Source organism: Dermacentor silvarum, chromosome 2 (assembly GCF_013339745.2).
Source record: "Dermacentor silvarum isolate Dsil-2018 chromosome 2, BIME_Dsil_1.4, whole genome shotgun sequence".
NCBI classification, from domain to species: Eukaryota; Metazoa; Arthropoda; class Arachnida; order Ixodida; family Ixodidae; genus Dermacentor; species Dermacentor silvarum.
The window spans coordinates 64656148-64671244 of NC_051155.1; the positions used below are offsets into that span (position 1 = coordinate 64656148).

Below are 15097 nucleotides of genomic sequence, written 5' to 3' on the forward strand. Positions count from 1 at the left end.
TCAAAACGAAACTACCGTTCGCTGCAAGAAGTGTGGACGAAACCGCGGCCGCTATCGACGCGATCATGGACGGCCACTTTACGGTTCAGAAGGCAGGCGGCTGACAGACGCATCGAGTGAAACCGAAACTACCTTTCACTGCAAGAAGTGCGGACGAAACTGCGGTCGCTATCGACGCTGCCATCGGAGGCGACTACGCAGTTGTGAAGGCACGCAGCCGACGCGCGCATCGAGTGAAAACGAAACTACTATTTGCCGCAACCGCTGCGGACGAAACTGTGGTGGTTATTGGTGGTTATCGACGCGATCAGAGATAGCGACTACGCACTTACGGAGGCACGCGGCTAGCCGCCAACGCGGTGTTACGCGCGGCGATAAACGCAAGAATAAAGGCTTTAAAGGCACAATTAGGCACGAAGTGCTTCGGCGTTGCTGTCAGTCACGTGCCGCGTACGATTGCCGCTGAGGACCACGGCGATGCGGACTGCGCCGCTTCGTTTCGGTTGGACGCTACGCCGTTCTTGCTCTTCTGCGGCGCGCGTTTGCGGTGCTCCGCGTTTTTTTTTTTTTAATTTTTCCTCCAACGTATAGGTCAGTGCGCACGCTATCGGCACCTACCCTATCTACAAATAGGAGAAAGGCGCATGGTGGTAAGTTACGGCCTCCGAGATTCAAGTGCGAAAGCTTAGGCGCGTTGCCCGTTCTCAGAGGTTGGGTGGCTACAAGCTGCTTGCGTATTTATTGCGCAGTTCGCGCGTTGCTGTTACGCACTGTGATGTGCTTTTTGACACTCGGGCATGGGTATTGGAGGTTCTTTGGATCAAGCGCACCTCGTGTTCGCCGTTTTAGACACTTGTCGAGAGCGGGACCAGGGAAAATTTATCAGTGGCTCGCGGAACCCCGAGCAGGGGCCTGCGGAACCCACTTTGAGAACCCATGACTTAGAAGTGTAATGGGACACGAAATAAAACGAGAACCACACAGGAAAGAGTGTCCTGTCCTGGTCATCGCTTTATTTTGCATCCCATTGCACTGTAATAAGTATGAACCATCTCGCCCAGTAAGAAACAGCAATATTTGGTGGAAAACTGTGGTGCAAAAGGGAGAACTGCACAGCTCATCCGAAAGACATGTCATTCTTCTGCAATCTTTGTGTTGCGTTCCTCCTGCCATCACACAACAAGCCAGTTGCTACCTCTGGATGCAGGCATTAACAAAAAAAGTTGCAGTTTTGCCTGAAAGGCGAAGCATTAATTGCGATAGCAAATTAGTAGAGAGCTATACGAAGTAAGGATAGTAGTTACATTGGCTGCATAAACTTGGACACATTCACTTACTAACTGAATTAACAAGCATGGTGTCAGCACGCACAAGCAAACATGAATAGATCACATTCGATGACCGCAGACAACCACTGTCAAAACGCTGGCGTGAGCAAGTGCGGGAGCAGCGGCGAGTGAAGGTTTGTGCGATCTATCGCTTTAATGGAAACTGAGCAGCAGAAGCACAGAGCATACAAAGGTAAGAGCCATGTGGAGATCGCTTTCAAGATACGGTGCGCGCGACCGCTCGCAGCAACGCCAAAGTACAAGTGCGCACTTGAGTAGAAGCCGCACCGCCTCCCTCCCACGCTGCCTTCCCCCTTTCGCGCACGAGATTGAATCACCAGATCCCCTTGCGCCGGGTCGCTAAATGCGCAATTGGTTCCGGAGCACAACGGTGCCCCCCCTCACTTGCTTCCATCCCCCCACAGCCTATTGCGCGACGGAGACGTCGCGTTTGCTCTCCGCCGTGTGTTTGCCCTATGTGAAAGCGCACGTCCCTCGCGCGCTTTATGTGCTGTTGCGCGTCCCTTGCACATACAGCATATGGCACGCGGTGACCATTTTATCGCCCTTGGACTTTATACAAAACCTCACGGCGACGCCAACGGCAGAAATCCGCTTGGAGCGTCCATATAATTTCTATCGCAATAAAATGTGAAATGCATGTATAGGGAGTGCATTGTGCATTGCTTCCTTGCTCGTCTGTCCTGGCCTGAGGACCCTGGGAAGCTCACACTGTTGGATGCAATGCACTATCTCAGAGAATCTTGGGAGAGTGTAATGCGTGAAGCAGCAAAGAATTGCTTTAAAAGATGCAGTTTGCGGTGTGTCCTGCCAGCCAAAGAATTGCAGCCCAGTGGTAATAACAAACTTCTTGATCTCACTCCTAAAGACGTAATTGAAGTGGAGTTCTGATACACCAGTGCCGAAGGCCCATTCAGAGTTTGTCTTGGTGGACAACAATGTCTCGACATGCGAGCCAAAGAGAATGGCTGAGATTGTAGCAGAGGTTAAAGGTAACGAAGCAAGATCGCCCCCCCAAAAATTAAGACAAAGCCAGGCAGGCGGCCACAGGCTAACTTCACCAAAGCTCTTACTGGGACTAGACACGGTGCCTTTCGTGCCAAAGACAACACAAATGCAGAAAGAGGTCTGCTGTGTGTCGACAAGGAGCTCTTCCTCTCATAAGGTCCGATACCGCACCAACAGAAGATTACAGACATATTCAGTAGGAAACAAATACCCTCGCATCTCGTACCTTCTTGCTGTCTAGTCATTCCTACAATTTTTAGTGACTTGGGATTGTAGATTTTACTGTATAGAGAGTTTTTTCTTCAGAACGTATGAATGAGGTTCTACTGTAAATGACGGCAGCCCGGAAAACACAAATAAATTTGCTCGAGACGACGTAGTGTCAAGATCAAAGGCAAAGAGAAGTGCTGCGAGTGTTTGATATTTCACCAAGGATGAAAGCACACAGTGGAACTTATGGCAGCCCTTGAAAAAGCTGCAACTAACAATGTTCCTTAATATTATACCGCCTTATGCTCGACCTTATAAATAATAAGATGCTGATACATCAGCTGACCATTATCGACCTAGCTTACTATACTGCGATGACTTATCGATCAGTGCATAAAACATTGGGACATCAAGAAAATGCGCCCGATGCCACCTCAGGCCATCAAGGAGAACATCACCAGAGCTAAACAGAATGTGCAGTTTTTTTTTTTCAAGAACTCTCGACAACAAGCAGTGTCACAAAATTCGGCAGATATTACTGAAACTATCTCCTCTACCTGCTCCGGTTGTTTGTTAAAATGTTCAAATCTGTGTAAGAGCCCTTTAATAAAGCATGGTTACAGGTAACCAGCGCTAGCACGGGAGGTGCTGCGGCAATTTGAGTGTCCTACGAAAATATGCTGCCGCTGTCCAACAGGCATGCCACAAGAATGGTACGAAATCTTGAACGATGACAGACGCACACCTGTATGAACACTTGATCCCGCCCAGCGTGTTTGGCCAACCACTAAATTATGTTCAACAACATGCAAAGAGATTGCTGTGCAATATGAAATGCCCAGCAAGTACAGCAGAACCCCGCTGTTACGTTCCCAGGTGCTGCGTTTTCCCGGCTGTTACGTCGTTTTTGGCCGGTCCCGGCACAGCTCCGATAGAACCTAATGCATTGGTAACCCCGCTGTTGCGTCGCAACTGTGGGACCGTTCCCACAGGCGTGTCCTGAGGAGTGCTCCTTTGTTCTAGCATGCCAGCGCCCAATCAGGTCAGATGCTGGACATCTCAAGATGAGCGGTGAATTGGCTGACAGTGATATCGAAGTACGTCCTACTAAAAACTGTTTTCTCCATCCGCTAGGCTCTGTGTTAAGGTGCTAATGTTGGCCTACGAAGTTTCACTACTGGGTGCCCATATCTAACAGAGCAGCATTGCAACCGAAGGAGAGCGGGCATGGCCTCTGAGACAGGAGGATGGTGCGCACTCTCTACTGATAGTGTGTGGCTCCCAACTTTGGAGGCTATAGAGAAGGCTACTCAAAGTCGAGCCTGGTCAAGCCAGCGGAAAATCTAAGATCAGGCAGCGTGTCTCGGAACGAGCGATTTCGCCGGGAAGGCCGAACTTTGGGGCCTAAATTTAGCCCGAAAAATCGGTCGCGAAAATGCATTAGCTCTATGAGAATCTATGAGTCCAGAATATCCATCAAGTGCGAATTTTTGGAGTCTGAGAAATCCATCGGCGACCGTACATGGCATTACAGCGTTACAGTGACGGCACGACAATGATACTGTGACAACAATAGAATGACAACGACGGAGATGACGGTGTGACGATGATGGCAGCATCCTCCAGATGGCACAACATCAATGGAATTCGGATAGTGTGAGGAAGTTGCTGGCATGACGGCAACTGAGTGATGACAGTGTGACGATGGCATGACAACAGCTCCAACAAACCTGCACTTCCTTCTCCACTCATTTACTCCATGGAGGCCCAATACTATTTGCTCTAAAACGATGCATATCCCATGCACTGTGGGAGTTAGTCTAAGTGAAGCTGCGGTGAGCCAGCAAGACGAAATTGCACACTTTCACGCGAGATGCACAACATACTTTGGCAATAAGCGCACCCCGAAACTGTCAGTGCAGACTGCAGAGAAACGCAAGACAGCACCACTACCGACCACAGCATCTAAACCTTCCACCAAAGTTCTCACGTGACAAACATGCGTCTCAAAGAGATAGTAGGCGACCTTTGCATTGGCGAAGAAAGCTTGGCCTCAGACCAACACAAAAACAAGCGAAAGAGCCAAAAGAAAACTCACTGTCTTGTTTTTCAAGCTGCTCCAAAAGCTCTTCGTACTTTTCCATAGCCCCCTCAGTGTCCATTTTATTCACAGCCAAAATGGCTGGCTTAGTGAGGAGGTCTTCTTTGTACATTTCCAGTTCCTGAAAGCGTAATAAATGGTGGTGTGAAAAAAGTGGGATACACACACCATGGACACATCTCAACTGTGCAAGAGCCTGCACAGTGTAAGTATGCTGTCCATTACAAACATACAGTGCAATCATAACCTAAAATGATGTGATAGTCCTATCTAAACACAGTTTGTGTTTAAAGAAACAGACCAATGTTCCACTAAAAGAAGATAAATTAGTTTAATAAGTAGTATACACTGATTTTCACTTTAGTTCAAAGAACAAAAAACAAAGGATGACATGATTCAAGTTTTATATCAACTAAATTATGTTCAACAACATGCAAAGAGATTGCTGTGCAAACTGAAATGCCCAGTAAGTACAGTAGAACCCCACTGTTACGTTCCCAGGTGCTGCGTTTTCCCAGGTGTTACGTCCTTTTTGGCTGGTCCCGGCCAGCTCCAATAGAACCTAATGCATTGGTAACCCTGCTGTTGCATCGCAACTGGGGACCGTTCCCGCATCATACGTTGTGAACTGCCACCCCGCGCTGGCCCGAGCGGCCATTTTGACTTTTCATGTTGCCTGGCTTGGTGGCTTGACGATGCCATTGGCCGCCCAAAGTGCCGGGGGGTGACAACTATGACGTATTTTCGATTTCCGCCAGCAAAAATATGGCCCTTGAGATCCGTATTTGCTATCTAAAGATGGTGTCTATGACGCGTTGTGGCCCTAAAATTGGTTTTGGCTCATAGATGTTCCGTATAAAATCCAAGGGCGATAATGTTGCCGCTGCGCGCCGTATGCTGTATGTGCGAGTGAAAGCGTGCGAGGGGAGCCGACGGCCGCGTCTAAATCTCATGCGCGCAAGAAAGAAAAGCAGGGAGGAAGCGCGTCTTCTTGCCATTGCGCTCAAGGCACTGCCGAGGGAGTGAGGGGGGAGGGATAGTGGGCGGCGTTGTACTGTACTCTGACATGTACTATGGCATCAACTGCGTACTGCGTGGCGGCGCGTGGTCGCACGGGCCGTATCTTGAAAGCGATCTGCATTGGGGGCAGAGTCTAGGCAGTGTAGGTGCATCGGCAGCTCGTAGCTTTGTGCGTGCTGTGTGTTCTCGGCGCTCAGTTTGTGTTGAAGCGATAGACAACAGCACGAAGGTCACTTCGGTCGCTTCTGCAGCGGCGCTTCCTCATGCCAGCGTTTGACAGCATGTGTCCGCACTCATCGAGTGTGATGTGTTCATGTTTGCCTGTGGGTGCTGACACCATGCTTGTTAATATAGTTAATAAGCGAATGTTTACTAGTTTATACAGACGATAAAACTGCTATCCTTGCTTTGTATAGCTGTCTACGAATTTGCTATCGCAATTGATGCTTCGGCTTTTGGGCGAAACTGCAACTTTTTTTCACATGTAAGAATTAAAATAATGCATGCAGTTCAACGCTACTCCCCTTTCTCATTTTTTCCTGTTTCTCGGCTCTTGTGTTTCCCGGCTTTTACGGGTTTCTTTTACGGTCCCGTGAAAAACGTATCAGTGGGGTTCTACTGTACTAGGACTACATATGAGCACAGCCTGCAGCATGTAAATGAAAATTCTTCAACTCCCCCAAGGTGCAAAAGTGTCATGTAATCCTTAAGATGCCTCTCTCGAAGGACACAGTTCTGCAGTTTCTGAACTCATAACTGCCACTTCTATTTCTAGCTTCTTTGACTGCACCGCTCCTAGTTGGCATTTTCATACAGCCCACATCTCCTGCTCAACTGCCACGTGCTTCCCACTCAGCATGCCAGAGCCCTTCTGCGAATTCTGTGCATCAACTTGTGCAGCCAGGAGAAACATTCCCGGCCGCAGACTGCACACCTATGATGTCAAGAGGCTTGGTGCTGGCACCAACAGGACAAACTAACTGAAACATAAGTTTACTCTTTAGCTTACGCCTGCTGGCCACCAAAAATTTTCAAGAACCGTTCCAGTTACACCAGAGATTTTCACGACAAACTCACTAGTAACAATGCACCACTGAGATACTTTTATGATTGTTGCTCAAGCACTCGATTTGCAATGATGCCTTCTGAGCAAAAGAAAGGAAGTGGCTGAGCTAATACTTTGTGCAACAAATGACAGTAATGCGAAGACAAATAAGACAAAAGAGGGAAGCGCTAGGAGTTGCAGCCAAACGGGCGAACCTCTGACCTTGTTCAGGGACATGACCGTCTCGTAGGCGCTCCTGTGCATCGATGACGTGTTAAGACGGAAGCCGTTGATGTCAACAATGAAAAGCAGCATGCTCGTCCGCTCAACGTGCTTGAGAAATTTGTGGCCCAAGCCAAAGTTGCGGTGGGCACCTTCGATGAGGCCCGGCAGGTCGGCGAGGGAGATCTGCCACAGAGTCGCAACATAATAGGTCATCACGAAACGAGGAGACAAAAAGCTGTGGGGCTGCTTGCATTAGTAATAGCGATGAAGTGCCACGAAAAGGCCTACACCTGAGAAGTTTGCCTGCCTCTTCCAGAACATTTTTTCCCACATATTGCAAGCTTATTTCTAGAGGTGTTCGAATAGTGGAATTTCGAAATATAACTTAATACAAATAATTTCAGAAAAACAGCACCCGAATATTGAATACTTTCCTATTTCCAAACAAAGTGGAATAAGAACTGCGTTTGCAGTTCATTTGGTAAGAAAAAAAAAAGCTTATATACAACATTCACCACATTTATGCAACACTGTTTGCAGTTGAACCTCCAGACAATTCAGGCACTCAAAAGTGATAAAAAACTGTTTTCAGATTTTTGGGGCACCATGGCAATGGTGGTAATGAAACAAAGGTAATGGAACACGTCATCAGATGAATGTACAGTGTTGTGTTCATTGAAGGTAAGAAGTGTTATACAACAGATCCGCACATAAACTTAAAGAGATGCAAAGATAGTGAGGTTGGTAAAACAACAAATTGGGACAATAAATTCGTTTATCGACTGCCTATAAGCGAGTCATGCTTACTCGAAATTATTGAGCGTAAGTTATCTGTCTTGTGTGTTTGCTAAGCAACTGGTGCCTTTGTGCAGAAAACTGCAGTTCTCCTGCAGTAGAATCATTCGGGAAAGTGTTCTCTCCCTTTAAGACTTCAATGCATTGTTGAGTCCTAAATTCGAAAGAAACTAACGTTTTGTAAAATCAAAGAGTGAATTTTCAAATAAAATACGAATTAAACAACAATGACTATTCAATTCGTATTCGAATACATTCGTATACCCCTACTTATTTCACAACCACCGTACATGTCACTGCACATTCATCATCAGCATAATGTCGCCATTCCTATTCATATGAAAGTAGAGTTCTGTTAGTGTGACTCCAGCTAATTCAATGCCAGACAAACGTCCCGGCCAGAGCCCATACATTTCTATGGGCCCATACTTTCGTTATTTAAATCCTGAAATTCACCTTCACCGGATGATTCGAACTGGACTACCAAATTATTGTTACATGATACATAAAAAAATCTTGTGTCAATACCTCTTTAATACAGAGTTAGAGGTCCTTTCTCTGCTCTGCAGAACCTATCAACGAATGCTAATGCAGTATGCATTGGCAAGCATTCGATCATCATCATCCTCATCATGGCCAGCCTATCTAAGCCCACTGCAGGACAAATTCCTCTTTGAGAGATCTTCAATTAGTCCTGCATTGCATCATGCAAAAGACATCTTATCCTATGCATACAGATTTATTAATTCTGTTGTTACATCCAACTTTCTACCACATCAAACCAACTGCATTCTATAACTTGTTCGGTCATGCTTGCAGAACCCTGATTCACTCATCTATGAATTACACAGCCTGCCCAGCTCCAGTTCTTCCTTTCAATTGCAGTTAAAACATCATATTGGACAGTGCAATATATAACGGTTTAATTTAATGCCTTAGTTACCATAGTAACTGTTCTGTGAACACACAAATGTAAGCTTGTGTAAATATTCAACAGTTTACAATATTCATCGATTATGCTATTCGATATATGCTTCTGTTAGAACTCCAATATGTATTAGGACTTCTTTAAGTACTAAAAAGTAACGAATGTAAGTTTTAAAACATGTACAATCGGCAGTTTTGGTTTTGGTAAGCAAGTCACATGGCCTTTTGCACGGCTCATGCCCAAACAAGACAAAGATGAAAAACTAGTTAACAGTTTTCAATAGAATTTTTGGGCCTGCTCAATTATTGGAATGTTCCTGCCGTGCCATCACTTTCTCTGTTCGACAGTATTACCATTTGCTTCAACTTCACTTTGAACTAAGAAATTGATATTCGCACGAGCCTATGCAAAAGGCAATTTTTTTAAGTGTTTGCAAATAGGGAAAATATTTTTGTAAATGTATTTGAATTGAACTAGAAAAGACAGCATAAATCTGCTTCTGGACGCATTACACACTGCCATCAGTTTACATTGTCGGGAAACGATGCGAATATGCACGGTAAAGAAGTGGTGGTCAAGCCACTGGCTACCAAAAACAAAGAATGCTCATGCAGCAGCGAAAGATGGCTTCAAGCTTGTTTTCCCTACATGAATACCACCCAACAGTTCAGAGATTGCTCTAACTTTCTGTTAACAGACCATGTGTAAAACTTTTGACGTATAGAATTCAAACAAAACTGAGCTTGATTTGTAGCTCCATAGGCAAAACATGCTGATGCTATAACACACCGGTGTTGAAGTGAGGTGTTCAGTTCTGAAGCTTTCCACCAAACAGGCTACAAATGTGAACAAAGATGTGAAAAAAAAAGGGCTCAAAATTTATAAATTATATACACCCAACATACATATTGCAATCTCTCCGAGTTGAAGCTTTCCTGAAGTGGTCACTTAAATGCTATAAAACATAGTACAATGCGCACAATTGTCTTTGTTGTTGTCTGTGCAACATGTAATTTAATGCAATGTTTATGTTTGTGCACCGTACTGGTCACAACTTTGTTGTGACGCAGTGTTTATGTTCATGAGCTCCATCGTTCTCAATCTAGGCCTAGGTGCAAACAGCAGTTCGTGCGATTATGCGCAGCTGCACAGCGCGAAAAGAATGTTGACACCATATTTCTTTTGCACTGCGCAGCCACATCATGAAGTCGTTCAAGCTCGCCCAAGCTTCCATGCTTCTAAGTTCACGCGGAGGCGCACTGTGAGACGTCGACACAGTGGTGTAACAAAGACGAAGGTGACATTTGTTGAGGCAAAGATTGCGAGCACAGATGTGCGTTGCGAGAAGTACGACACAGAAGACCGACGTAAGGTTGAACATCTTTCCCATTTCATTTCTGCGCCCATGGCCTATTCGAAACTGGTGAGCACTCATGTGCTCTCGCGCGATCGCAGTCTCCCACACACAAGGCAGGCGTCATTGGGCCAGACAGCAGCAGCCACAGTCGGGAAAGCCCGGGAAGGTTCACCAAAAATCACAGCATATCCACGGGGTGAATGATGATGAGTGGGCGAAGCTCCGGAGGGAATCATCGGATCTCCCGCTTAAGGGGACGCTAGCACAAACGCGTTAGAAACGTGCAGTACTCTCTAGTAAGGGGGAGCGGCCACAGCGTCTTACGCAGCCATTTACACATGCCGGAACGTGCACCGCGTTTGCCGACGCCATCACATGACTGCTGAGAGAGTATACCCCCCGTATTCATAAACGCTCCTCGACTTGAACTTGACTTGCCACCGCCTTGGGCAGCGCGTTCGAAACGCGTTGAAGGTAAGGCGGAGAGGCCACAGCGTCTTACACCAGCTTCTTACACGGGCCGTAACGCGCTAGCACAAACGCGTTAGAAATGCGCTAGAAACGCGGCCTTTCGTTAATGTTGGGTATTTATTGCCATCGTGGTGCGTGTGTCTATGTGCGCTTCGTGGCGTAGTGGTTAGCACCGCGCGTTCGGAAGCGAGGGGTCCCTGGTTCGATTCCGCGCTACGGACACAACTTTCGGAATTATTTTTTTCATAAAACGCCAGAAGCGTTCTCCGGAAGCCGGAAGCTGGCTTCCGGAACCGGAAGCGGAACCGGAAGTGGAACCGGAAGTGGAACCGGAAGCCGGCTTCCGGTTATACTATACGTATACATATATATATGTATATATGGGTATACATACATATACGGACACACAACGTCATCTATTGAGCAATTCATAAAAGTAGACGTGGCTACCTACTACGACGGGGACGAACGGGTGCCGCTATAAGGAGCTTCGCCCCTAAAAAAGCTTCGCTTTAAAACTTGAGGCAGCTACACTGCCAGTGGCGTGACAGTAACTTACCTGCCGGTGGTCAGCATATTCCATGATTCCAATGTTTGGGCTGATTGTTGTAACTGAGAGAGAGAGAATTAAGAAAGAAGAGTTTCAGGCTCGTGCTGTCTGTTGGCACAAAATTGTCAATAGACCGATCCCACCGACCGATCTGCGCATGCACCGGTTTTCCGGAAGTAGCACTGACACCATCTTGGTTGCGGTCAACTAGTCAACCACACCACCGCAGTCCGCGCTCGTTGAGTACTGCGCACGAGCATCCCAGACATATCTGCGACTCCACCACCGAGAAACATTCGTCATGTATTTAAAGAAATTACATCGGCTGTTCATTGCAGCATACGAGGCGAACGTTGAAAAGTGCCTGTTCCTCTTTCCTTTCGGTTGTTACCTGCTTATAACGCGTTGAGTATCGTATTTTTTCGAGCTTTGTATGTAGTACATGCTGATGTACGCGGTCGTTTTGTGTTACTATTTTTGCGCACGTGCATCTCGGTGACTGCAACGTTATGTTTGCTTAGTGACGGACATAATAGGATTTGTATACCTGTTGGAGACAGGTTTGAAATGCGGCGCCAAAACTTTCGTTCCCTACTTACCTACATGGGTTTCACGCACGACTTGCAGACTTCGGTAACAGCGATATCTAGAAGTTTAGAAGTTCTTAAGTAAGCTAGGCGGCGTTTTTAACATAAAAACGCCGATAGCCAATCATCACCAAGTCATCGATAGCCAATCAATAGCTAATTGATAATTGATCAATAATCAATAAATTCCAGAAAATCTGGGGATGACTTGGTAGTGCTTAGCCTAGCCCAAATACGTAGCCAATACCTTGCGATAGCCAATCGATAGCCAATCAATAGCTAATCGATAATCGATCAAAAATAAATAAATTCCAGAAAATGCTGGACATGACTTGGTAGTGCTTAGCCTAGCCCAAATACGTGGCTAATACTTTACGATAGCCAATCAATAGCTAATCGATAATCGACCAATAATCAATAAATTCCAGAAAATGCTGGGGATGACTTGGTAGTGCTTAGCCTAGCCCAAATACGTGGCCAATACCTTACGATAGCCAATCAATAGCTAATCAATAGATCAATAATCAATAAATTCCGGAAAATGCTGGGCATGACTTGGTAGTGCTTAGCCTAGCCCAAATACGTGGCCAATAACTTGCGATAGCCAAACAATAGCTAATCGATCAATAATCAATAAATTCCGGGAAATGCTGGGGATGACTTGGTAGTTCTTGGCCTAGCCCAAATACGTGGCCAATACCTTGTGATAGCCAATCAATAGCTAATCGATAATCGACAAATAATCTATAAATTCCGGGAAATTTGAGTACACGGGTGTTTTCGCATTTTGCCCCGATCGAAACGCGGCCGCTATTCGTCCCTGTATTCTCACGCTGTGTATTACCAGTACCACCTATTAATCCGTTGGATCCACGTCTCTCGAAGCCTTCGCTCTTTAGGAAACACATAGAATCCGAAGCCTTTGTCCCTTGTGTGGTTGTTGTACCAGCCAGAAACGCAGCAGGTCAATCCTCCCATTGCACGATGGCTCTACACGAACCATAAAAATTGCCAAAAATCGTTCGGATACAGAACGCACAGGCACTCCGGGCGGCTGGAGCGGCCGGATGACTACAAGTACCAGCATGCACCGCGGCAGCGGTGGCGTCGTGAAACTGGCTGGTGGGATCGGTCTATTGTGTTCACTAATGCACTTCGATCGAACTTCCACTGTTCTGTGCACTTTGATAAGTCAACTGTGCATGCTAGATTTTTAACAGCAAATGGTTTACAACTATTAGCTGCTAAAATTAGAGCAAACTAAATTAGTCTGCTCTAATAATCTTATTAAAATAATTGAGCAGTTAAAAAAAAGTATGAATGAATTTCAACCACAAGAAGAACAAAACAATTTCACTAAACTTGAGAGCCAGTCTTAAAGGGCCCCTAAACCACCCAGAGGTCGAAATTTAGTTGTGATGTTGCAGTTGTGCACGAGTCTACAACGAACACGTAGCTGCGAGAATTTTTCGAAATGGTTCCATAATAGCAGACACATGCGTTTGATGATCGAAACACGACCCTTGTTCATTTCACTCTTTGCTACTCTCCTCGTCGGCTGGTCTCTCCTCCTCGCCGAGTGCTCCTCCAAATGTCATGTGACATACGTAATTGCCAGGTTAAGGCACGTCCATGCTAGCAGCAAATACACCGACGGCGAACCGGCCTCCATTGCCGTAGATTGCTGCTGCGCGAGAGCTGTCCAAAGTAGACGGCAGTTCAGCCGGCGCATCACCCGCAGCAAGATCAACGGACCAATCGACGACCGCGAAGCTGCGCACCTCCTCCACCGGCGACGCAGACATCGGCTGCAGCTTCTGTTCCAAGCAAAATAATTTCTGCTAGATAAAGTGATGCATAAATTGTACATTTTATGAAAAGCGATGTCCACGGTCAAACGTTAACCACGAACGAGAGATCCGATACTTGCCGAGCTCAGCTGCAGTGCACGGCTACCGACGGGAGACAACCGGCTCGGCTGTGCTCTCATCGCAGCCGATGTAGCCGCTAATATCAGCGGGTTTCTTGTTTGTGTACAATTATTGCGAAGAGCAACAACAACGATAATAAAATATTGCGACTTGTGAGCGTCGGTAATTCATTCCGAAGCGCCGTCCGCTTTAGCTTTGAAGTGAACCGGAAAAGGCCTATCGACAATATCGGCGCCGTCTAGCGATCAGTGGCAGTGAGGCTGCCGCACAAATGGGTCCCGGTCTCATCCTCTCTACGGCAAGGAACTCTCGCTGTTCGCGAGCAAAACAGCCGTCGAACGGCGGCCCGTGAATGGCAAACGGCGAGTTACCATGCCGGTAACGTGGACGGGCCTTAGCCTCGACTCAGCACTTCTCGGCTACCTGCTGTTGCTGCTGTGCCAGCCCGTCCTCAAGCGAAGCGTGCCGATGTGGACCCTGTGTTGCGCGCAGATCTAGAAAGGTCAACACTGTCGGACTCTTTTCACGCAGCTAATCAGACTGCTAAGCACGACTGTGTTGCAATGTGAGCGATTAGGCACTTGGGCTGTGGGCTGTAATTACCAATTCGCAAGTGCGCACAAGCAAGCAACACGACGAGGAAAAGCAGGGAGTGTGCGTACCTGCTAGCAGACTAACAGGAAGGTGTAGGTTCTTGCTCGACCAATCGACATTGTTGCCCCCGTTGACATCACCAGATGCACCCTGGTGACGTCACTGGAGATACCGGAAAGGCTCGGAGAGGAACACGGCATTGTTTTTTTTATTTTGTATTGTGCCCGCAGCGCATAGCGCTGCAGCGTTTGGCATTGTTGATCGTGACGGCATTTTGAACTCAATGCGCGTGTTTACTTGAAATCTTTAAAAAATATAGGAGGCACTTTATCGGCCCTTTAACTTTTACAGTTTTAAGCCATATCGACGAAATCTACTTCACAGCAGCCCTACGGCACATGGAAAGCCGTAAAGAATGCATTTTCAATGCACTGTGGTAATCGGTGTAAGTGAAGCTGTCACATCCATTCCGCTTCCTTGGCTTCCCAGCACAACCTCGGTATTGCTCAAAGTGATACAACACCAAATGATATGTTCGCCGAAGTAAATCGCTCTCCACACAGTCTGATCAATCAAAACTTGTCAGACGCAGCAAAAAATATTTTAAGTCCATGTGGAAGCGAGGCGACAAACCGAATTACGGAAACTTTGTTCATGAAAGCCACATATTATGTCTTGTGACATCGCGCATGCATGTCTGAAGCCATTACGCACTGATTCAACAAGTCCTCTAAGTCGGTTCTATCATAGCACACTCACGTGGTTTTGAGGAGTAGGTAGTGGTGGAGCGGGTAAGTGCGAGCAGTTTCAAAAAATTGTCCAGCTACTTAAGTACAAAAGTTGTTGCAGGAGCAGTGCACTGAACAAAAACCATTTTATCTGCAGCAAAAGTAGTCTTATTTTCGATCTTTTAACTGCTTTCACTG

General features: G+C 46.5%; 1 protein-coding gene across 1 annotated transcript in view; it reads right to left on the reverse strand.

Moving 5' to 3' along the window:
• LOC119441544 (GTP-binding protein 10) overlaps window positions 1-15097 on the reverse strand; it is a 43053-nt gene that overhangs the window by 4113 nt on the left and 23843 nt on the right. Inside the window, exons 6-8 of the mRNA XM_037706158.2 lie at window positions 11069-11121; window positions 6956-7141; window positions 4666-4789 (exon numbers count right to left, since the gene is read on the reverse strand). Of these exons, the coding sequence (XP_037562086.1) occupies window positions 4666-4789; window positions 6956-7141; window positions 11069-11121 (363 nt within the window). The remainder of the gene's footprint in view (window positions 1-4665; window positions 4790-6955; window positions 7142-11068; window positions 11122-15097) is intronic.